This window comes from Urocitellus parryii, chromosome 12 (genome assembly GCF_045843805.1).
Source record: "Urocitellus parryii isolate mUroPar1 chromosome 12, mUroPar1.hap1, whole genome shotgun sequence".
In the NCBI taxonomy this organism is placed as follows: Eukaryota; Metazoa; Chordata; class Mammalia; order Rodentia; family Sciuridae; genus Urocitellus; species Urocitellus parryii.
The window spans coordinates 61,490,577-61,514,770 of record NC_135542.1 but is presented as its reverse complement, the minus strand read 5'-3'; the positions used below and the strand labels follow the sequence as shown (position 1 = coordinate 61,514,770).

The window sequence follows — 24,194 nt, the reverse complement described above, 5'->3', positions numbered from 1 at the left end:
TAAAAAAAAAAAAATCCAAAGGGGACTGGAGGTGTAGCTCAGTGGTAGAGTGCTTGCCTAATATGTGCAAGGTCCTGGGTTCAATTCCCAGCATTGCCAAAAAAAAAAAAAAAAAATGTCCAACAGGATCAAACTTGTGGTTAGCTGAATGCATGGTGGTGCCTTAAGTGGTGAACCTAGAAAGGGTCCCTTCCCACATGCCTTGCCTTATGCATTTGTGTTCTTTGTTCATTTGTGTTCTTTGTGATATCTTTTGTAATAAATGGTGTTTTCCTGTTTTTTTTTTTTTTTCCTGAGTCATTCTAGCAATTTAATGGAACTAAGGAAGGGAGTTCTGCATACCCAAACTAGCAGACCCCAATAGCCAGTCTGCTAGTTTCAGTGGATGTCTGAAGTAGAGGGAGCATTTATGTGGGACTGAGCCCTCAATTTCTGGGATTTGACACTATCTCTAGGCAGATACTGTCAGAATTGAATTGAGTAAGGGGATACTGGGTGCCTGCTGCAGGATTACTTTGTTGATGGTGCATTAGAAGTGTTAAGTGATTTTTTTAAAAGTTTATTCTGATTTGTTATACATGACAGCAGAATGCATTTCAATTCAAAGTACACATATAGAGCACAATTTTTCATGTCTCTGGTTGTATACAAGATAGAGTCACACCATTCGTGTCTTCTGTTAAGTGGTGTTTTGAGTTGAGAGAAAAAATTTCCCCCGTCTTATAATCAGGGATAAGCAAATTATGGCCTGTAGGCGAGATTTGGCCTGCTACTGTTTACATTTAGCTAAGGAGAGATGGGTTTTACATTTTTAAATAGCCAATCAAAAGTATATTTCATGACATGAAGATTATGTGAAATTCATATTGTAGAATCATTAAAATTTTATTGGAACATAGATGTGATTGTTTACCTATGTCCAAGACTTTGTGCTTCAGTGGGCAGAGTTGAGTAATTATGACAGACAAGCAAGTCCAAATAGCCTAAAGAATTTACTCTCATTTTTATTTTACAGAAAATATTTGTCAATTCCTGGTTTCGATGTTAGGCTTCAGCCTTACAGTATTGAAAGTTATTATCACTGAAGATCTTGGGTGCCAAGATTATTGGTAGGCTTTCCTCTAGGGCCTTACCAAGACATACTAATGGTCTGGGAAGACTTGTTTTCTCCATAACTCATTCCTTGAGGAAGTGATTTGTAACAATTCTGTCTTAACACATTTATGCACTTAACATAATATTGACAAAAGAGGGAGTTTTCACTCTAGGGATTCTCATTCCTAGTGACTTTTTTTTGTGTGTGTGTGTGGTGCTGGGGATCAAACCCAGGACTTTGTGCATGTGAGGCAAGCACCCTATCAACTGAGCTATCTGCAGCCCCCCCTAGTGACATTCTGATGAAATCAAAATCATGGTGAAGCCTGGTATTAATCTTAAAAACTCCTCACGATTCTAATGTGCAACTAGGATTGAAAACCACTGCTGTACGATGCTAGTTCACTGTTGTGAACTGTCTGTTATTGGGCAGATTAGCCTAGTTTATCACTACTTATAAAAAGGAAGTTAGAACATGTGATTCAAGGGGAGAGTGTGTCCTTCTCTTAAGTTTCCCTGGTCTTTATGCTGGGTGAAAGGGGCATAAACTGCATTTTTATTAGTACCAGTAGAGGTCACTGTGCTCAAAGAAATACTGATCTAAAAAATAAATTCTATTCAAGAATTGTGAAGCAATATTTAACAGAACTACTAAGTTATGCCCAGTAGTAAAGTAATTCCAGGCATAGCCTGTGTGTACAATTGTTGCTTCAAAAGATCTGAAGGTTCTATTATTAGGACATACATAAGGTTATAACAGTCTTATCTTGCTAATATGTTGATCCTTTGATCATTATGAAGCATAATTTTAAAGCTACCTAATGTTATCAATACAGGAATGGATAAATGATAACCCATACAGTGAAAAAAAGGATGAGGTCAAATAATACATACAATATCCTGCTTTTGTAAAACCAAAACTATACATATAATACATATAAACAACAGTGAGCTCTGGGAAATAAAATATGTGGGAATGGAGAATATTTAACTTTTAATGATTGGTACAGTTTGAATTGCCAAAGACAAAACTCTTCCTTTTGCAATTGAAAAAATTTAAGGCACTAAAATGAGGATGGCTGGAAGTCACTATCTTCTTGAAAAAAAAAAAAAAGAATCAAATTTACAGAAAAGTTGCATGAATAGCTCCAAAATAGCACCAAATATTCCCATACACCGTTCAAAGGTCCCATTGAAATTTTGCCACTTGTCTCAGTAATGCACTTCCTAGCAAAAGGATCCAACCTGGGCTGGGAATGTAGATCAGTGATAGAGCATTTGCTTAACATGTACAAGGCCTTGGGTTTCATCCCCAGTGACCTGATTTTTACATCATATAAACAGGCCCTTTGAGAGAGGAGATGCATTTCTGAAAGTCATTATACTTGTTCCAAGGCTTCTAACATGCTGATAATGTTTATTTCCTCAAATTAGACTATTTAGGTATTATTTGGTTGCCCACTAGTTGCCATTTCCACACATTCATCTGTCATAAGATTCATAAAGGGATCAAAGCCCTGCAAAATTCCTTAGACATGTCTGCCACTGTTTAATTTCCATAACCTCTTGTCCACAAATGTTTTCAGCTCAGGAGGGAGACCTTTGCTCATGGCATCTTCATGGTAGGCTCAGATGCTTTGAAATGGAATTGTCCTGTAGTTTTTTATGTCGTACTTTTTGTAAACTACCAGTCTTTATTTTATTTGGCATATGCTACTGAGTTATTCTGCCAGCTATCCATTATTTTTTTTTAAATATTGATTTTTTTTTTAGTTGTAGTTGGACACAATACCTTCATTTTTATGTGGTGATGAGGATCTAACCCAGGGCCTCCCATGTGCTAGGTAAGCACTCTACCACTGAGCCACAACGTCAGCCCATTATCCAGTATTTATTGACACTAAACTTCATCTTTCAAGGTTGGATTGTCATTGGTCACTGAATGGTCACAGTAGCTCAACCTATATGGTATGGCATTTTAGTCTTTACAGTAATGTTTGTGGAATTACTTAAATATTCTTTTTCTTTTTTTCCCCTAATTGCCAATTAGGTTTCAATGAACAGCCTTGTCTGAATTTCTTTACACATTTATGCTAGTATTTTTACAAAACATTTCTAATGTGGAATAGTTAGATCATGAATTTTAAAGTTTGTCAGTACTGATGGATTCTGCTAAATTTCCTTCCAAAAAAGTTGTATTTATGTTTCTACCAATTGTGATGGAGAGGAATCTCCATTTATCAACACTGTATATTATGAATCTTAGATTTTTTTTCCTGTGTGATAGGAAAAATTGGGGAGTTTCTTTCTTTTTAAAATATTGTGCCAGTAGAACATGCACTGAGTTTCTTATTTATGTTTGGTGCTGGGGATTAAATGTAGGGCCTTGCACATGCTAGGTAAGCACTTTGCCACCAAGCCACATCCCCAATCCTTGCACTGGGTTTCTTATCAAAGGATTTGGAGATGTGTTTTAGATCTACTACTTTCTAGCAGTATGCCTTTCTCCAGCTAATAACTTCTTCACAAGGACTTTACCACCTATCTTACAGGGAAGTAAGGATCAGATGAAAGAATCCATTCAAACACTTCCACAGCCATTCCAATGAAGTGAGAATGAACAATTAGTAGAGGAGAATCCTGGCAAAGTGCTAACAGAATTTAATTGTCCAGAGGTTGTAGGAGTTCTAGAGTGATCTAATTAGGCCTCCATACCTGTTCAAATCCAGCCAGGAAGAGAAATAGAACAAAGCTCCAGGCTCCCAGCATTGGTTATTCAGTGCTCTGGCCAGTTTGAGCATTTGTTGTCCACCCTTTCAATACCCTTCATCATAGTCATAGGGAGGGCCTGGGCCTGAGGAGAAAAGAACTTGACAAGTGGCCCAGCTTGACATCCTGCCCTACAGATATATGTTCATCTCACAAAGTCTAATCCCTTTGTCTCATAGGTGACAAAACAGGCCAAGTAAAATTAGTAGTACCAAAGATAGTGCTCAGTGCTCCCAGCTCTGTCATGGTGCAATTTTTTAAAAAATTTAATTTGTTGTATATGACAGCAGAGTGCAATTCAATTCATATTACACAAAAAGCATGTTTTTTCATGTCTCTGATTGTACACAAAATAGAATCACACCATTCGTGTTTTCATACATGTACTTAGGGGGTAATGATGTCCATCTCATTCCACCATCTTTTCTATCCCCATGCCACTTCCATTCTTCTCCCTCCCCTTTGCCCTATCTAAAGTTCATCTATTCCTCCCATGCTCCCCATCCCGTGCCATCTCCATTATGAATCGGTATCCTTATATCAGAGAAGACATTTTGGCGTATGGTTTTTTGGGATTGGCTTACTTCACTTAGCATTCATTATATTCTCCAACTCCATCCTTTTACCTGCAAATGCCATGATTTTATTCTCTCTTAAGGCTGAGTAATATTCCATTGTGTATATTTACCACATTTTCCCTATCCATTCATCTACTGAAGGGCATCTAGGTTGGATCCACAATTTAGCTATTGTGAATTGTGCTGCTATAAACATTGATGTGGCTGTGTCCCTGTAATGTGCTGTCTTTTAAGTCCTTTAGGTATAAATCTAGGAGTGGGATAGCTGGGTCAAATGGTGGTTCCATTCCCAGTTTTCCAAGGAATCTCCATAATGTTTTTTAGACTGGTTGCACCAATTTGCAGTCCCACCAGCAATGTAAAAGTGTGCCCTTTCCCCCACATCCTTACCAACACTTATTGTTCTTTGTATTCTTAATAGCTGCCATTCTGACTGGAGTGAGTAGTTTTAATTTGCATTGCTCTAATTGCTAGAGATGTTGAACATTTTTTCATATATTTGTTGATTGATTGTATATCATCTTCTGAGAAGTGTCTGTCCAGTTCCTTGGCCCATTTATTGATTGGGTTATTTGGTTTTTTTGGTGTTAAAATTTAAAAAAAATATTTTTTAGTTATACATGGACAAAATGTATAACTAAGGCAAGCACTCTGCCCCTGAGCCCCAGTCCCAGCCGAAGATTTAAAAAATATATACATATATGTGTATATATATATATATTTAAATATATATCTATATTTTAAGTTGTTGATAGAAATTTATTTATTTATTTATTTATTCATTCTATGTGGTGCTGAGAATCGAACCTAGTGCCTCATGCATGTCAGGCAGTGCACTACCGCTGAGCCCCAACCCCAGCCCCATGGTGTTAACATTTTGGAGTTCTTTATATATCCTAAAGATTAGTGCTCTACCTGATGTGCATGTGGTAAAAACTTGCTCCCATTCTGTAGGCATTCTATTCACTACATTCATTGTTTCTTTTGCTGAGAAGAAAATTCTGAGTTCCATTTCATCCCATTTATTGATTCTTGGTTTTAATTCTTAAGCTATAGGAGTCTTATTAAGGAAGTCAGGGCCTAATCCAACATGATGGAGATTTGGGCCTATGTTTTCTTTTATTAGGTGTAGGGTCTTTGGTTTAATTCCTAGGTCGTTGTTCCCCTTGAGTTTTGTGCATGGTGAGAGATAGGGGCTTAATTTCATTTTGTTGCATATGGATTTTCAGTTTTCCCAGCACCATTTGTTGAAGAGGCTATCTTTTCTCCACTATATTTTTGGTGCTTTTGTTTAATATAAGATAATGTATTTACGTAGGTTTGTTTCTGTGTCCTCTATTCTGTACCATTGGTCTACACATTTATCTTGGTGCCAATACGATGCCATTTTTGCTACTTTAGCTCTATAGTATAGTTTAAGGTCTGGTATAGCGATACCACCTTCTTCACTCTTCTTGATAAGGATTGCTTTAGCTATTCTGGTCCTTTAAGTTTTCCAGATGAATTTCGTGACTGCATTTTCCATGAGGAATGTCATTGGGATTTTGATTGAAATTGCATTAAATTTGCATAGTGCTTTTGTTAGTATGGTCATTTTGACAATATTAATTCTGCCTATCCAAGAACAAGGGAGATCTTTCCATCTTCTAAGGTCTTCTTTAATTTCTTTCTTTAGCATCTGTACTTTTCATTGTACAAGTCTTTCATTAAGTTGATTCCCAAGTATTTTATTTTTCTTTGAGGCTATTATAAATGGGGTAGTTTTCCTCGTTTCTTTTTCAGAGGATTGGTCACTGATATACAGAAATGCCTTTGATTTATGGGTGTTGATTTTATATCCTGTTACTTTGCTGAATTCATTTATTAGTTCTAAAAGTTTTCTGGTGGAATTTTGGGTCTTCTATGTATGTATAGAATCATATTGTCGGCAAATAGTGCTAATTTGAGTTCTTTTCCTATCCATATCCCTTTAATTTCTGTCTTATTGCTCTGGCTAGAGTTTTAAGAACTATGTTAAATAGAAGTGGTGAAAGAGGGCATCCCTGTCTTGTTCCAGTTTTTAGAGGGAATGCTTTCAATTTTCATGGTGCAATTTTACATTACACATTTATTAGTCTCTCTCGTGAAAGAACACAGTGCCTCACACATTCAAGGCAAGCACTTTGCCCCTGAGCCCCAGCCCTAGCCCCAGCCCCAGCCCCAGCCAAAGTTTTCAAAAAAATATATACATGTATATGTATATATATATTTTAAGTATATATATATATATATTTGAGTTGTTGATAGACCTTTATTTATTTATGTATGTATTTATTTATTAATATGTGGTGCTGAGAATCGAATCTAGTGCCTCATGCATGTCAGGCATCATGAATGCTTTAAAAGACCTAGCATACAGAGTAGGTATTCAGAACATCCATGCTGAAATGAATTTAAAAATTGTATCTTTTATTTATTATTGGTTTCAGAGAAAGAGAAGGTATGGAAAGCTCAATAGTTTGCCAGCTTTCTCTGGGAAAATGCTGGGGCGCCTATTGGAGAACATAGAATCCAGAACACACACCATATACTTGTTCCATTCCCCAAAGTCCATGCCTGACAAAGAAGAATGAAACAACTGGAGTCTTCTGGGGATGACTTTATTTCAACTGATTGTAGTAAACAATAGTATAAAATATATTTCTTTAAAAAGCACCAGCCTACACCCGTCATTAATGATTGGATTATTCAGGAAAAGAATCTCCAGCCTCATCTACATAAACACAACACTGCTTCCAGTATAAATGTTAACTCCAAAGGCAGGGAGTCTAAATGATGGATTCTTTATGGGTATTTGAATGGCTTCTTACAAAAGGGAATCTCAGAAGAAAGGCTGGCTCCTAACAGAGCAGGGACCAGATCCCTTTTTAACCCTTCAGTGATTCCTGGAATGCTCTGGCAGACTGGGATAGGTAAAGAAGGGGACTTTAATTTGCATGACCTAAACTTAAGTCCTACTTAAACTTTTTACTAGCTTGCGGTGGGTCACTCAACCTCTGCGCCTCAGCTCCCTCACTTGTCAATTACCTGCTACAGAGGCTCCATCTGCTGGCATGGTGAACCAGCTCATATGACCTTGGAAAACTGTAGAGTGCTACCCAAGAGTAAAGCAATTTGATGTAAAGGAGGAGGAGGAGACAGAAAAGCAATGAGAGCAACATCACAGAAACAAAGATGAGAGATGGAACCTACAACAGTGTATAAGAGTCCCTGGACACCTCTTCTGGGCTAAGTTCAGGCCTTAGATGATGACATTGATGGTTGGGTTCACTTGCCCTTTGAACTGCACAGAGAATAAAGCTTGGCATTAGACATGGTCCAGAGCCAGTCACTGGAAAAAGAAATCAATATTCAGACCAATTATTGTGACAGCTACCATTTGTATGATTTAGGACGTGATCACTTTTAAATCCTCTAAATCTTCACCTTGTCTCTGGACAGGAGACAGGCTGCTGAGGGGGCCCAGGCCTGGGCATGGACTAGGATGTATCTTCACACTTCCTCAAGCCACAGAAAACTTGAACCAGGTGGTATGGTTGTACTCCTCCCCAGGACTCAGCAGCACAGGAGGGAAGTGGGGCTGTGAAGGGAAGACAACACAGTTACACCTCACTAGCCAGGGTCGTGCAATTTGCCATTCAGGGTGTGCTTCTAGACCAGGGCTCAGTGGGTCAGTGCCAGTGTGGAAACAGTAGTATTGGTTTGCGATGAGATAAAGAACCATTCTGAACCAGAATGAAAATCTAAATCACCAAGCACAATTTTTCAAAGCAAGACTTTCTTGCTGGAGGAAGTAGTTGGTTTATGTTATGGTTTGGATGTAACGTGTTCCCCAAAGCTCATGTGTGACAATGCAAGAAGGTTCAGAGGAGAAGTGATTGGGTTGTGAGAGTCTTAATCCAATCATTAAATTAATCCTCTGATAAGAATTAACTGAGTGGCAACTGAAGTGGTAGGGTGTGGCTGGAGGAGGTGGGAATTGGGGATATGGCTTTGGGGTGGTATATATTTGTATTTGGCAAGTGGAGCTCTTTCTCTCTGCTTCCTGATCTGCCAACACTCTTCCACCATGATATCCTACCTCACCTTGAGCCAAGGAATGGAGCCTGATGTCTATGGATTGAGGCCTCTGAAACCATGAGACCCTAAATAAACTTTTCCTCCTCTACAGTTGTTCTGGTCTGATTCTTTTAGTCACAGCAACAACAACAACAACAAAAAGCTGACTAAAACAGTTTATAGCCAGGCAGGGTGGCACATGCCTGTAATCCCAGTGGCACGGGAGGCTGAAACAGGAGATCATGAGTTCAAAGCCAGCCCCTGCAACTTAGCGAGGCCCTAAACTACTCAGTGAGATGCTATCTCTAAGTAAACTACAAAAAAGGGTTGGGATGTGGCTTAGTATTTAAGCGCCCCTAATATGGGATGTGGCTTAGTTTTTAAGCGCCCCTGAGCTCAATCCCTGATAACAACAACAAAAAAAGTTTATATTCTGATGCAAGGTGAGAGCTCCTTATTATAGGCTGGCACTTTGAGGAGAATTGCTTCAAATGATAAATAATAAAGTTATAAAGAATCTAATAGGATGAAAAGTAGGCTCTGCTTAAAAGTGTGGTTGCAGAACGTGTGGTTATTGACAAAGAAACATTATAGGGGCTGGGGTTGTGGCTCAGTGGCAGAGCACTCACCTTGCACATATGAGGCACTGGGTTCAATCCTCAGCACCACATAAAAATAAAGAGATCATGTCTACTACTAAAAAATATTTAATGAAAAAAGAAACATTATACTGAATAAAGGTAAAAAGTTTAAGCTTTTTAAAAACATGTAAATGCCACATCAGCAGCTTTGCTTTGGGTTTTCTGTTTGGAATGACAGAGAAGAAAACAAACATGGACTTTTGAATCATGCAGCTTGATTTGAGGGCTGTGACCTTGGACTCAATACCACTCTATCAAGGCAGCCTGGGGCTTTACCTGGTTGACTGCATCAGGCCAATTCTGGGTCTCAAGACAGAAGCCAGAGTGCTTAGGATAGATGGCTCCATTCTTGCCCTTCAGCGTGCCATTCAGGAAGTTGCCCGTGTAAAACTGGACACCAGGCTGGGTGGTGTATACTTCTAGTACCCTCCCGCTTCCAGCATGATACACCCTGGGGATAAAGACAAGCCACATGTGAGTCCAGAGCAGAAAAGCAGACAGGGAGGGGTAGAAATGGAATCCTCTTTGAGACAGGAATCAGACCCAGCCACAGAGAGGGGCAAGATGTATGGAGGAGAGAGAGGTAGGAAGGAAGAATATGATGGAAATTCTTACAGCCTCCTAGGTGGGGCATGAGAAGGTGGTTTCAAGGATCCTCCATGGCAACTTTTCACTCTGATCTTGGCTTCTTTGGGGAATGGCAAAACGGATTGACCCCAGCCAGCTGAGGTAGGGTGGAAAGAGAGGAACCAGGCTGGAAAGAAGCAGTAGGGGCTCCAGAAGGGGCCAAACCTAGGACCTCATGCATGTTGGACAAGTGCTCTCCCACTGAACCATATCCCCAGCACATAAGGCTGAGATTCTTTTTCACGCAATCAGGCTCTCTGCTTGGCCTGGAGAGACAACCAGCCATGTCTTTTATAAAAGAGAAGAGACGTTTTTATGAATTAAACTATTCCCTTCCCAGGGGCTGGAGCAGGCTGGTTTTAGGTCTCTTCTGTAACAGTTTTGTTAGGGGCTGTGGGTTTCTTCTGATAAACTGTGTCCTTTATAAACAACAACCAGGCCTCTATAGGGGTGAGCTCCTTTCTGGTTCTATACTTGCTGTTGATGGATTAGAGATAAAAGCTTGAGTCTTAAGGCACAATACATGCATGAAATAGTTAAGACATCCACACAACATGCTGTCAAACAAGAGGCTCAGGGAAACATGTTTGGGAAAAAGGGGGGCAAGATTTGAATCAAGAGGGAGAAGGCAGGGGGTTCTTTGGGTGGGGGCAGTGAGGAGAGACATACCCAGGAAGAAGGTGGTTCAAACAGAACACAGGGGGCCTTGGTGCTTGGGCTTGGAGGTGGAGAAGATTTGTATAGTTCTTTCTGTCTGTATTATAGAATTTGAATCATTTTCTCTGCTTTCTTTAAAATCCATTGATTCTACAAACTTGTATTGATTATTGCCAGTGAAATGGTACAAGGAACTGGGAATTCAGTGAGAAGGAAAGAGCATGCACACAGGCATCGTAGCAGATTGGAGACTGAGGTGGTAAGAGCTGTGAGAGAAGGGGAGCCTCCAAGTATACACAGGGGTGGGCAGGACATGAGTCACAGATGATCAAGTACAAAGGGCTCTGGAAGGTCAAGGAAGGTAATGGGGACTTCAATCGGGAAGCTTTAGGGCTTCTAACAGAAAATGGGCCTTAAAGAACAGGCAGAGAAGGGGAGAGATGAGATGCCCCCCAAGTAGGGGATACAGGGATGATGGCAGGCCAGGGAGGATGAATTCACCAAATTCATGGGAGCTTTGAAAAGATGGGGATGTGGTGTTTGGTCCTCTGTCATGTTGTAAATGCTATCAATATGGTCAGGCAAAAGGCTCCTCAAAGAATTGGTGTCTCTTCTTCCCTCAGAGACAGGAAGTGAAAAGGACCTGACCTTGCACAGAAATGCTTTTCTTTAGAGTTCTTCAGACAGAAATTATGGTCAAAACCACCGAGGCGGAACTCTTGCAGGTGTTTTCCAAGCTGCACTGGCTTTCTTAGGTCGAATGCAGTCCCTTGCACTGGAGCAACATCTCCTGGTAGAAAGAGAACAAAGGTGATTAATGCTCAGATCAAGCCTTATATACAGCACCCAAAAGACCCACTGGCTCTACCCTCTCAGGCTCCATTTCAATTCGTAAAGGAGACGAAAGCCCAGATCCCAAGGAGAATGAATTATTAGATTTCCTTGATTAGAATATGCTATTGATTATAAAACGCAATAGATACAATATTCAGAGTCATTCAAGTATGAAATATACAAGAAATAAGGAAACATGTTAATTTCCATGAAAGGTTAAGTTACGTAAAGGTGATGGCTGTGTTAACCTTTCACCTAATCACCTCATTGATTCTCTTTTTTCTTCCTTCTCTCTTTTCTCTTTCTTTCCTTTTTCTTTTCCCTTTCCTTCCTTTTTGTGTGGTACTAGAGATTGAATACAGGGCTAGCAAGCACTGTACCACTGAGTTACACCTCCAGATGATGTTTCTTTACTGCTAAAATATCTCCAGTCTCCTAACCAAGCATTAGCACCTGGCAGGGCAGACCAAACACTAAAAAAAATCCTGCAATAGTGATTTTCAAACCATTTGGGGCCATTATTGGTTAAAGGGACATTGGCAATTACCTTGTCCAAATCACCTCCCTGATCAGACTATAGACTGTTGTTCAGTAAGTGTTGAGGCTGGCTTTGAACTTAAGATTCTCCTGCCTCAGCCTCTGGAGCCACTGAGATTATGGGCATGCATCACTACGCCTGGTACTCTAGCCATTCTTGAAGAGGAGAAAAGAAAGGGGCTCCATTTCTGATCCTTAAACAATGATATAGTTTAGTCCTTTTTAAAATTTTATTGTCCCAGACTTGTATTATATACATTAAAGGTAAGTACAGACATTAGGTGATTGACATAATCTTTTGGGGTGAGGAATACTTTTTCCTTTCATGTGTTTAGATGGGGATACTTTAGGAACTTGGTGCCTACTATATTTAGGAGAAAGATTTAGCATGCAAAGTGAGGAAGGCCTAGAAAAATCAGGAGCTTGTACCTTAATCTTAGAAGGCCTAGAAAAATCAGGAGCTTGTACCTTACTCTTTACTTAATTATGTAAGTAAAATTAGACTTAGCTTTTGATTCTGTTTTTGAAGATTCCTAATTACTGTGAGGAAACACTAATCTTTGAGCAAAAGAAGACATACTTCAACTCAGAGATGCAACCTTTCTGGTGTGTGATGATTGGAGTCTTGCAGTTCACAGCTTTGGGAGTGCTCAGGGTACCAAGCACCTGAGTGAGACACTGAGGCTCAGATGATACACCGTAGCATATGGGTGTCCACTATTCAACCAAGGGAATTTGGGAAACATATAAAATAATCTTTTCTATCACAATCAGCTTCAGGAAAAAAATTAAGGAATATAGAATTATTGGGGAAACGTAAAAAGCATCTATTTCCTTGCCTAGATTCTTCTTTTACAAATATTTTTTTGAATAAGTAATATTTACATGTGTGATCAACTTAAATGGTGACAAATGTAAAAGATACAAACATAAAATATTATATAATGAAAGAATTCTCATCTTTATTTCCCACGTATCCCACAACTTCCACAGAAGCAATTACTGTTACTATTTTTTTATACACCCTTCCAGAAAACAAGATATACAAACAAGATATTCAAAACAAGGGGATGGGGTTGTAGTCAGTGGTAGAGTGCATGCCTAGCATGTGTGAAGCACTGGGTTAGATTCTCAGCACCACATATTAATAAATGAATAAAATAAAGGTCCATCAATGATTGAAAAAGAAAAAAAAAAAGATATCCAAAACAAGATATTTTAGTGTACACAGACACACACACACACACTCACACACCTGGTAGCCCATTTCCACCTTGATCTTTTAATTCAATATATTTTAGAGGTTGTTTCTAAAGTTATTATGATTATTTTATATCTATTTTATTAGATAACTATGCACCTATATTTTTCTCTATTTTTGCTATCATAATTTGTCTACTTAATATTTCTTTTCAGGGGCCATAACTGCAAATTTGATTTTCCTAGAAAAGTATCTATTTCATCTATATTACTCTGATACTTATTCATAAAGAGTTTAGCATAGTAATAATTTATGCTTCTTTTAATCTCATATGTAGTAATTTTCCTATATTCATTTCTTGTTTTGTGTATTGAATCGGTTAGCTAATACTTTATCAATTTTTTAAAAAATATTTTTTTTTCAGTTATACATGGGCACAATACCTTTATTTTGTTTATTTATTTTTATATGGTGCTGAGGATTGAACTCAGTGCCTCACATATGCGAGGCAAGCGCTCCGTCACTGAGCCACAACCCCAGCCCAATTTTCTTTTTGTTAGTGGTGCTGGGAATCAAAACCACAGCCTTTCCCATGCCCTGGATTTGATCCCCAGCACTGCAATACATACATACATACATGTATACATACACACTATTCTGACTTTCATTTGCCTGGTTTACTTTCATGTTTTATTTTCAGCCTTCACTTGGTTTGTATACAGCATTTTATTGGGTTTTGTTTGGGGATTCAATCCATGATCCTGTTTAATAGGGACATTTAGTGGAATTAACACAACATACATTTGTTCTAAGTGTTCTTAGTTTTGTCTTACTGTATAGTATGCTTCCTTATGTATAGTTTATGATTTCCAGTTGTTGCTTTAAAATCTTGTTATGTGGTCTGTGTTTACTTGTATCTGTGTTTCTGATAATTTAGAAGGTTTTTATTTTTGTTTTGTAGTTTCAACTGTACACTGTCTATCAGTGGCTTCAGTATAATGCACCTAATCTTTTTTGTTAGAATCTGCTCTGGCTTCTCCTTCCTCCCCTTTTCTCCTCTTTGCTACCTTGGCTAGGTGTCAGACACTGAACTGAAGGTATTCGAATGAAGGCCACTTGTTTCCCAGTAGATGGCGCTAGAGACACGAGAGAAAGACCCAACTGAGTTGTCTGTCCTCTGAACTCTGATCAGTTCTGGGAGATGGGGTTCTCTTTTTGGATCTCTAAGGCCAAAGGCCAAATCCTATATGGCAGTGATCCACATCGGTGCTTTTGTCCTATAAAGTGTTCGACTAGCCACCTTCCAGATTGACAAAAGGCAACAATGACTGTGAAACAATTAGATTTGGAGAAGGGAACAGCTATTCTCATGGGCTTAGGAGATTTGAATTTTACCTACCCATGTTTTGAGTAGTAACTTATGTTAGGCTTTATTCCCTAACCTTATATAGTGTTCATAACATCTGATTCTTCTTAAAGCCATACTCAGTCAAGATCTCACCCTTGAGACTGACCTAGTGTGGCTGCCCCAGGTCAGTTATATTGCTTATGAATATCTCCCTTTCAGGTATGACTATAAATAGAAGGCTGTAAGGAACAAAGAAAATCATGGAATTTTCATGAAGGAAGACACAGGGGATATTTGCCCATGTTAAATCTATCAATCACTGTTTGCCTCAGCTTCTCCCCCTTAAAACAAAGCTGCTATTACTGGCTACCTTTCACATTACAAGGAAATATTTGATAAATATTGTTCTTGCACATCTTCAGGAAAGTAGCATAAATAAATAAACGATACAGCTGACACTAGGATTCCTGTATGTATACACATGGATGTATAATCAATGTGATCCTGCAATCTGTACACGTGGAAAAATGAGAATTCATACCCTATTTGAATCAAATGTATGATATGTCAAGATCATTGTATTGTCTTGAGCAACTATTAATAAATAAATAAATAAATAAATAAATAAATAAATAAACGAGCCAGATGTCAGGTAACATATATATTATACAGCAGAGGCTAGAGAGGGCAAGACCTAAAACTTTAGAGAATGCGGCCAGGGTTGTGGCTCAGTGGTAGAGTGCTTGCTTAGCATGCATGAGACACTGGATTCAAATCCCAGATTCACCATGTCTTTGGGCCCTTTATCATAACTAGAGTGTCCTTTCTGTGTCCCTACCCATATTCTGGCAGAGTCCAATTGTTCACTTAGGGGTAGTCTATAACAGCATCTCCTCAGTGAAGGATTCTAACCTCCATGGTCAGAACTAATCCTTTTTTGTATTTTGTTCCCATCAGACTTACAATACACTTTCCCAAACATCTATCACATTGTGGTAAAATGATAGGATTAGAGCAAGCTCTGTCTATAAGGAGCCTGAATTCCTAAAGGGCAGGCATTCTGGGCTGTTTAACTTTGTCTCCTCTGGGCATGAAGCAGAGCCTTTCCTTGATTGAAAAACTGATAAATGAATGATTCAGAGGAAGAAAAAACAGGCAATTATGAAGTGGTAACATTCTGTGACAAAGTCAGAATGAAAGATCTAGAAAGGCCCTTGGGAATTGCCTCATCCTGAGTCTTCACTCTGCAGATGAAGAGGCTGAGACCCCAGGCAGCAAAAGGGACTTGCCAGAGGTCACACATCTCCAGCACAGGGAAGCCTCCAGGCCTTTCTACCCCACAGTATCTGCCTTGTGACACCCCCTTCTATCTCTAAGCCCCTAAGCACTCTTGATTTTTCTAAGATATTGGAAATGGATGTGCAGTTCTTCTAACTTTTTGGTTAATCTGCATATGTGAGTTTGTGCTTTGTGCTAAGAATAGAAAGAGATGTCAAAATAGCTCTCTGAGCAAGGCTGAGTGTACAGAAAAGGAGGCGGAAATGGAAAGGGTGCCCTCAGAGAGGATGTCACATCGTTAGACTCTAGTTTGGAAACCACTAGAAAGCCAGGATGTTGGCCAAGAGGCATTGTGTTCTCAGGAGGACTTCTTATCTTTCTGAAGGTGGCTGGTGTGGAAGGTCTGAGCAGCAAAGCCTGGCAGATAGTAGGCCCTGGCCCAAAGATGTCGGGGTACAGCGCGGCGGTGGGGAGGGCTGAAGGCAGCATTTCTGCTTCCTTGTTTTAGGGAGAGTCTGATTGCAGGCAGCAGTAAGGACCCACTGGAGGCTATTTTCATGGCAGGTGGGTGTTGGGGTTGGGTTTGTGAGGAGAACTCGAGGGATGGGGCAAGAACGCTGAGCATATGCAAAAGGGTGGTTCTGTGATGGATTCCTGATCCAGGCTGGGTGCGGGGAGGGAAGTGAGGTCACGAAGGGGTGAGGGACAGTGAAAGGGGTGGAAGGATCAAAGGACGATAGGGTCTTCTGGCATTGAAGAGTTACTGGAGTTGAAAGATACCTAACATAGTGACCATGGAGGGCTGCATGCAATGAGAGGTGATGACAAATCAAAGGTCTGGCCCTAGGACCACAGACGGGGTGAGTCGACGAGCAGGATGGAGGACAAGCTGGTTGGAAGACAGGATCTCAGGAGGCTGAGAAGTCAGGGTGTCACCTTATGGTTAATGAAGTGATTAAAATTATGACAAGAAATGAGAGGAAGTGATGGGGCAGGGGCATCTATAGGTCACTTCAATGAAGAGAGTTCACTTGAATGACACTCTGGTGACTACAGCTGCCTCATTTTTGCAAAAAAGAGGAAGTGGCTCTGATCAGGACTTTCTAAGGGTAACCATTTGTGGTTTTTTTTTTTTTTTTTTTAAGAGAGAGAGAGAAATTTTTAATATTTATTTTTTAGTTTTCGGCGGACACAACATCTTTGTTGGTATGTGGTGCTGAGGATCGAACCCGGGCCACACGCCTGCCAGGCGAGCGCGCTACCGCTTGAGCCACATCCCCAGGCCAACATTTGTGTTGTTGAGTTAAAATGACCTCTACTCAAAGCGAAAGAAAAACTCAGTGCTTTCCTGAAACCCATCTGCCTTGATTCTTATCTCTAATCCCATATAAGGGATTCAGACACACATTCTATTATGAGGAATTTGGCCCCTTTTTCCATGACTGCTTGTGGCAGATTGCATTTTTTTGAAAAGAGCCACACCAGTCTATATCCCATCCCATGTGCAGGCACTCCTTACAATTGCGATCCCAGCCCTCCTTCACTGAGAGATGGTCTTTCCTCTCTTGTAAAGTGATGGTTAGAAATTGCCTCAACAGAGGGGCTGGGGATGTGGCTCAAGTGGTAGTGTGCTCGCCTGGCATGAGTGCGGCCTGGGTTCCATCCTCAGCACCACATACAAACAAAGATGTTGTGTCCGCCTAAAACTAAAAAATAAATATTAAAAAAAGAGAGAGAATTCCTTTATTTAAAAAAAAAGAAAAGAAATTGCCTCAACAGAATGTGGCACAAGTGATTTCTGAAAAGAGATTTTAGAACACAAAGTGGTGTCAGCCCTCTTTCAAAGACATTCGCCCTTGGAGTCCAGACAACATGTGTGGCTGGCTGTTCTGGCTGAAAGTCCCAACTTGGCCCTCAACCAACAGCCAACGCCAGCTGCCAAACATGAGAGTGAAGGAGTGAGTCTTCTTAGGATTCCAGTCCCTGTTCTAAATGAAGTTTCTAAATGAAGTGTTAGAGTAGTTTCGTGATCACCTCTTATTACTGAAGTAACAATCCTGACGGGAAGCAAATCTCTCCCCTCCTCCCCTTTCACATGGTCAGAAAGGCCTTTAAGCAATTGTGCTTTAAAAACCCTACTCCTTGTGATTACTTTTGGATGGGAAAAAACAAAGACAAATTTGTTAATCCATCAGTTTTTTTAGTATCTTCTACGTCTAGGGTTCAGCTTAGGTCAGGAAGCCTGGAATCTGATTTAAAATAAAAACTTATAGGAGAATGTGACAAATGCAGTGAGAGAGGGACGTATAGCAGAACCAGAGGAAAATGTCTCGAGGTGTCAAACCATGGCATAAGAAGAATAGCCAATGCACCTGAGATGTTTTGCCTGAAGAAAAGATGCAGGAATGACGTGACAGCCGCCTCTAGGCTCTCAAGCCTCTTCTGCAGGGATCCAAGGACCAGTTCCCAGAATGAGGCCACTGGGATCTGCTCTAGGTAGATGGATTTCATCTTAATATTAGAAAAGCCTTCCTCCATGCTGACCCGTGATGGACCACGAACATCCTGTCCCAGAGGCACCCAAGTGTCTGTGGAACCCAGAGGTCTGCAGTTCAGATACTGGAAAGATGGGTGGTAGCTACCAACTACCACATTCCAGGAATGTAGTCTGTTGGCTCAGGTGACAAAAATAATAAAGCAGGCTGTTCCCTGTGGGGGACTCTGTGATATTTTGGCTATTTCTCTTCTCTCTCTTTTTAAAAATAAAAATTTCAGCTTCTCTTATTTAAGGAGACTACTGGCTGTCAGCAGCTCATTGCAGAATGACTTACTGAGCTACCACGGAGCTAACCCCCAACTCTTTTTGTATTTTATCTTGAGACATAGCCATGCTAAATTGCCCAGAATGGCCTTGAACTTGTGATTCTCCTACCTCAGCCTCTCCAGTATCGAGTAGCTGGGAGTCCACGGGGTGTGTCACCACACCTGATTTATAGATCAGCTTTTGAGAGAGCTTCTGAGAGAGCCCAGAGTGTGAAGTAGTGGAGGGAGGAGGGGAATTAATACCTTAATTTACTACTAATTCCCCTCCTCCCTCCAAGGAGGCAGGATAGAAGGCATGGTTGGGGAAAGGAGCAAAAGGGGAGAAACAGGTGCTAAAATGGGAATGCCAACAAAGGTCTCTTAAGGCTAGTTGGAGCTTTTTAGAGCCTATTTATAGCTACTCCGAGTGGGAACTGAAGTTCACCAGTACTTGCATCACCTGGGTGCTTGTCAGAAACAAGAACCCCAGGGCTCCACTAGAGAGCAAGGAGGCGAAATCTGCATTTTAACAAGTTCCCCAGGAGATTGGTGTGCACATCAAAACTGAAGAGCACCAATATGGAGGTCATCCAAGGGAGACCCAGGCTCAGATGGGCTGCTATGTTCCTCTCTGAAAAAGAAGAGTGGGCAGGAACACTGGGACAACAGGAAGAGCCAGGCGCTGGAGTCTGGTCTCCATGGGGACGGCCCAGCTGTGCTTCCAGCCCAGCTGCTCCAATTATGTCTGTCTCTTTATCTAGTCAGGTTCAGAACAGTCAGTCGGATTTGCATAAAGAAGCCCGCAGTAATGGGGCTCGTGGGCACAGGTACTCATCTGACATCTAATTAAGCCATCTTGGTAAATCATCTCTAGAATGCCAGTTATTATTTTAGGAAACAACATCAAGAGAATGATAATTAAAAGTAGCACTCTGGATGGGAATTTTTACTTCATTCCAGGGGTTGGCAAGTAAAGCACCTTGGGATTTTTTTTTTTGTAAAGATAACATTTCTATAAATTTTCATAGTCCACACAACCTCAAAGCTTGTCTGCAGTATTTCCCCCCTTTCCTCTGCCGCTCTTTGAGTTTTGTGGCTTTATTCTACTACTGTTTTTTTTTTCTTTCTTTCTTTCCACTGAGCACTTTCTGATTTTATTTTAACTTGCAGTGGGGGAAGGTATTGTTTCTGGATATGACACGATATCCAAAGCGTAAACTGCTAAACGGAACCACAGGTTATTCATTTTCAGGCAAAAAGGCCACTTTTACACTTCACAGTTAGACCCACGTAAGGCATTTTTGTGACAGTATTTTTTCCACCATATTTCCTCTTTAGATGGCATCGGAAATTTGCCATCCACTAAGAGGTTCACCCTTCTGTTGCCAACATCTGTGGCCTCCTGGCCTTCATGCTTCATTCCTCCCAGGTCTGCTCCTCTTGGAGACTGTCAGGTCCCTGGTGTCATTCCCCTGCCACATGTCCTTCTGTCTCTCACCCCCTTCACTACCTTCTAAGGGTGCACTGTCTATGACCTGAGCCACAGGTAGTGGCACTCACTGATCAGCCTTACACCCTGACTCTTGCCCTTCCTATTTCCCTGATTCGCCTTCTCAGTTCTGACTCCGTGCTGCTGAGAGACACTGCAGAAAACTCTCAGAATCACTAACAGAAGCCATCACAAATCCATGGTCTCAGTTTTTAAGTGGATTCTCGGCCCACTCAACCATTCTGCTTGCCCTCTGTCCTTAAAGGAAACCTCTTAACTTGCATCTGCATCCCCATACAGGGAAGCACTCTCTTTTCTTCCTGTCCTAGCTACCTGAGAGCAGGTTCAACACCAATCCCTCCCATTAACTCAGGTCCCGGGTTCAGGTACAAGCACATGAACCACAATACCTGGGCCCAGGCCTCGGTGTTGGAGGAAGTTGTCTGAGTTGGGAACCTCTCACTGGTCTGTATCCTCTCTCTCCTCACTTTCTGTCATTGCTCAAACTGTCCCCGTCCAGCTTCTGCCCTGACCACACTGTCACATGGGGTCAGACTACAATCACAAACTTCTCCCAGGCCTCCTGGGACTTGACCTTCCTAGAGTCTTGACAGTGTTGGCCACTCCAAGTCTCCTACACACCTTGCTCTTAGCTCGATGACCGGCAGCCCCTCACCATCTCCCTCAGCAGTACCTTTACTGGGGGCTCCCTTGCACCTTAAATATTGGAAGTGGTTTCCTAGGGTTCCCCTGGGCTTGGTCCTTAGATTGCTGCTTTCCTGGATCGACATTTCCTTTTGGGAAAGCCACGTGGCTCAATCTACAAAGTGCACTCTGCCCATTTGTATCTCCAGCTCTCTTTTCTCTCCTACCGTCATATTCACCTGTCCCGCCGCCGGCTGTATGTCACCACCTGGGTGCCCCATGGCTTCCTTAACCTTCCGTGTTCTTGAGGCCAAATCCACGGCTCTCCCAGCACCTCTCCCCAGCCTGCCCACCGACCTGATGCCACCTCCTCTTCTTCCTTCTCCATTTACCACTTGATTTCTTTATCTCTCTTGAGCAGGGGCTGCCCTAGAAACCAGCAGTGATCAGATAGCTTCCCTCCTTCCTCATCTACAACATTCAACTCAGATCTGATTTTTACCTCCTGAATTTTATAACAAGCCCCCCCCCTCCACTTACACCATGTTTCCGTCCTCCCCAGTTCATGCTTGAACTATGAACACAACCTCTTATCTGTCTGCAGTCCAGCACCCCCAACAGCTGCTGGAGTGGTATTTCTAAAAGGCCAGTCCTGCCAAGTCAGTCCCCTGGCTCAAACCCTTCAAAGACCTCCATGATCTAAAGACAAAGTCCAGGTTCCTTAGCAAGACACAGGCCAATGGAGACCACCCTCTGCAGGGCTGAGCAAGCGAGGCGCAGGGGCAAATGTTAAGGAGACAAATGCTCTCAGGTGCCGACCTTGAAAAGGGGTGCCGACCTTGAAAAGGGTTGCCACCTTAAATTCTGTACCCTAGTGCCTGCACTGCCCTACTGCCTCTCTAACATTCTGGCTTCACAGTCCACCCCCTTCCACATTCCAGGCTTTGGTGCTTTCAGTCTCCTTGCTGCAGTATCTTCACAGACACTAAGAAGCTTCTCACAACTCAGTGATCTTGAGAGAGCCTCCTCCTAACCTCACCTCTATGCCTCCCAAGCCCTGTGGGCATAGAGGTGTATCTCTACTACAGATCTGACCACCTAGATCCTGCTGCTCCCTGGAAGCTTCTCCAGGGCAGGGAGAGTGTTCCATTTTCTTTTTAGGTGTGTCCAGTGCTTCAGGCAGCATGTAAGAGTCAGCAGGTATCCTGTCAATGTTATCTGAACTGGAAAAGTCTGCTCCGGAACTCCCTTGAGGCAGATCCATCATCCAAGGCCCCCAGCTACCACTCGGCCCCTTCAGAACGGGGTGACCTCTGAGGATTGTGATGCACTAGGAGTGAACCAGAGCAAGCACTTGTCCAGAGCTGGGGTAAGGAAGGGGTAAATGTTAAATCAGTTCTCCAGGATGGTGGTCAGAACACTAGCAAATAATTCCCCTCCTGACAAATTCATTCGATGTGAGCCTGCAATTTTCACAGGAATTCTAACAGCCTGGACAAGTGCTAATTTCTGAGCTTTCCTTCTGCCAGATCGCCACCAGGCTGGTTCATGTTTGCCAATCTTGTAGCAGTGATATGTTCTCTAACAGGGGACATGAGTAGCTTTGGGAGTTATTCTAGGGGTTCATAAAACTGTTCTTGGGACCATTTTATGAGAAGAACTCAGTAATGTACCCCCTTGGAGAGTATCATCATTACCAGGAGAGAGATGTGGAGTTTCTACACCAAACCTCTTTGAATACTATTTAGGAGGGACCTGTCAGAGAATAAGCAGCTTTGAATAAAATCCAATGTCACAGTTTAATCTTTTTAGGGTGAATCAAGCACTCTTGTAGCCTAAAATTTGGATGAGGACAGGACCTGTACTATACATATGGCTGTATATTTTTTACTCAGGCAAAACTTACTCAGTTTTTTCAGTATTTCTTCCCCAGGGCTGGCACAGTACCGGCACACAGTAGGTACTGTGACATCCTGTAGGTACAGACTGGAAAATGAAGTAGTGGGGGGAAGATTGGAGCTGGAAGGGCTTGTCCCCAGAACTGCAGAGCTGAGGGTGACAACCAGAACATGTCACCTGCAGAGTGGCCCTGGTGTGCCTGCTTGCCCTACACCCCACATACTGATGTCCAAACCAATGGCTGGTGGACATGTGGAGGCCATTTCATGAACCGAATCAAGTAGAAACAGAAAAGCTGGCCTCTAACTCCAAACTGAGAACTGTCACTCCTCTTGGTGGGACTTGGGGAAGCTGCTTTTCTTGGTGTGCCGTTCTCCTCTAGCTAGCCTTCTAGTTCCCTTCAGGAAATTCAGTGATGATGAATCAGCAAATGAAACAAAACACCAAATCCACCCTGAAACTCCCCCAAAGGAAAACACTACTGTTCTTCTCGAAAAAGATGACGCTTTATATACGCTAATGCATAGTATATATAAAGCAGCCATAGACTGTCATTACCTGATAGGAAAAAGGACAAGAAAACCCCTGTGCAGACCAAGATGATGTGGCCAACTCACACAGGGTTTTCCATAGAACTTAGGAGTGCCTGGGCACCCTGTTTCTTGGAGAGCTACTAGGGGCTGAACCCGGGGCCACATGCATGCTAGGTAAGTGCTCTGCCGCTGAGCCCTCCTCCTCTCCCCTCCTGGGTCCCTAAAGCTCTTTCATCATCTTTCCAAACACACACAGGGGCCTGGTCAGGGGCCTGGTTACAGGTTCCATGTGGTCTTTTGAGTCATTGTTAGAAATGGACAGGATCTAAAGTCCAACTCATGCGATTCCCATCTAATCAAATTTTACAGATTCCGTTGATAAGGCCAAAGAGTTTTTATGAATAATTAGAGGACATGGCTGGTAGAGAACAGAACTAAAAATCGTACCTGGTTTTCTGAATCCCAGATCTCACACCATATCGCATTAATATATTGTATTTAAAACAACTGCAAAGGAGGAGGAAGAGTGGAGCGAGTAGTCATGAGGGGAGGAAGCAGTAGCTGTTTCTAAGATATGTAGATTTGCTTGCTCTTGGTTTCATTTTTGTGTTTAGCATAGATTAGTTTTCCAACTTCAAAAGTGACCAAGCCCAAAGCTCTCCTCTTTGGATCTGCATCTAAATCCTGATAGATCATCCAAGGAAAACTCGTAGAGGGGCAGGGGGGAAGCTTGGGCATGTGATGAGTGCTAAATGGCTTATGTCATCATAAACCAAGCACAAGGGCTGGGGATGTAGCTCAGTGGTAAAGTGCTTGTCTCTAATGCAGGAGGCCCTGACAAAACAACATCCCTAGACAAGAACCTATTGTTTCCAGACTGGGTTACAGCTCAGCATTAAAGCACTTGCCTAGCACAGGTGAGGCCTGGGGTTCTGATCCTCAGCATCACATAAAAAGAAAAACAAATAAATAAAACAAAGATCAAATTCTTAAAAACAAAACAAAACTATTGTTTCCAGTAAGTGTGGGAAAGATTTCCAAGGAGAAGGTATGAGTCTTGAAGGACAAGTGGGGGTTGATGCAGTAAAGAAGGGGATAATTGGGGCTGGGGCTGGGGCTCAGTGGCTGAGCGCTGGCTTCACATGTGTGAGGCACCAGGTTAG

General features: G+C 41.8%; 1 protein-coding gene, 1 non-coding gene and 1 pseudogene across 2 annotated transcripts in view; 1 reads left to right on the top strand and 2 right to left on the bottom strand.

The window, feature by feature from the left end:
• Positions 1-27: 27 nt before the first annotated feature.
• Trnai-aau (transfer RNA isoleucine (anticodon AAU)) lies at positions 28-99 on the top strand. The gene has a single exon. It is a non-coding gene; the product is annotated as a tRNA-Ile (tRNA).
• A 2,375-nt stretch (positions 100-2,474) lies between these two features.
• Positions 2,475-2,705, bottom strand: LOC144249573 (small nuclear ribonucleoprotein G pseudogene; annotated as a pseudogene).
• A 4,360-nt stretch (positions 2,706-7,065) lies between these two features.
• The window catches only part of LOC144249742 (galactose mutarotase-like), a 42,372-nt gene continuing 25,243 nt past the window's right edge, over positions 7,066-24,194 (bottom strand). Inside the window, exons 5-7 of the mRNA XM_077791912.1 lie at positions 11,114-11,255; positions 9,458-9,632; positions 7,066-8,061 (exon numbers count right to left, since the gene is read on the bottom strand). Of these exons, the coding sequence (XP_077648038.1) occupies positions 7,984-8,061; positions 9,458-9,632; positions 11,114-11,255 (395 nt within the window). The 3' untranslated portion in view covers positions 7,066-7,983. The remainder of the gene's footprint in view (positions 8,062-9,457; positions 9,633-11,113; positions 11,256-24,194) is intronic.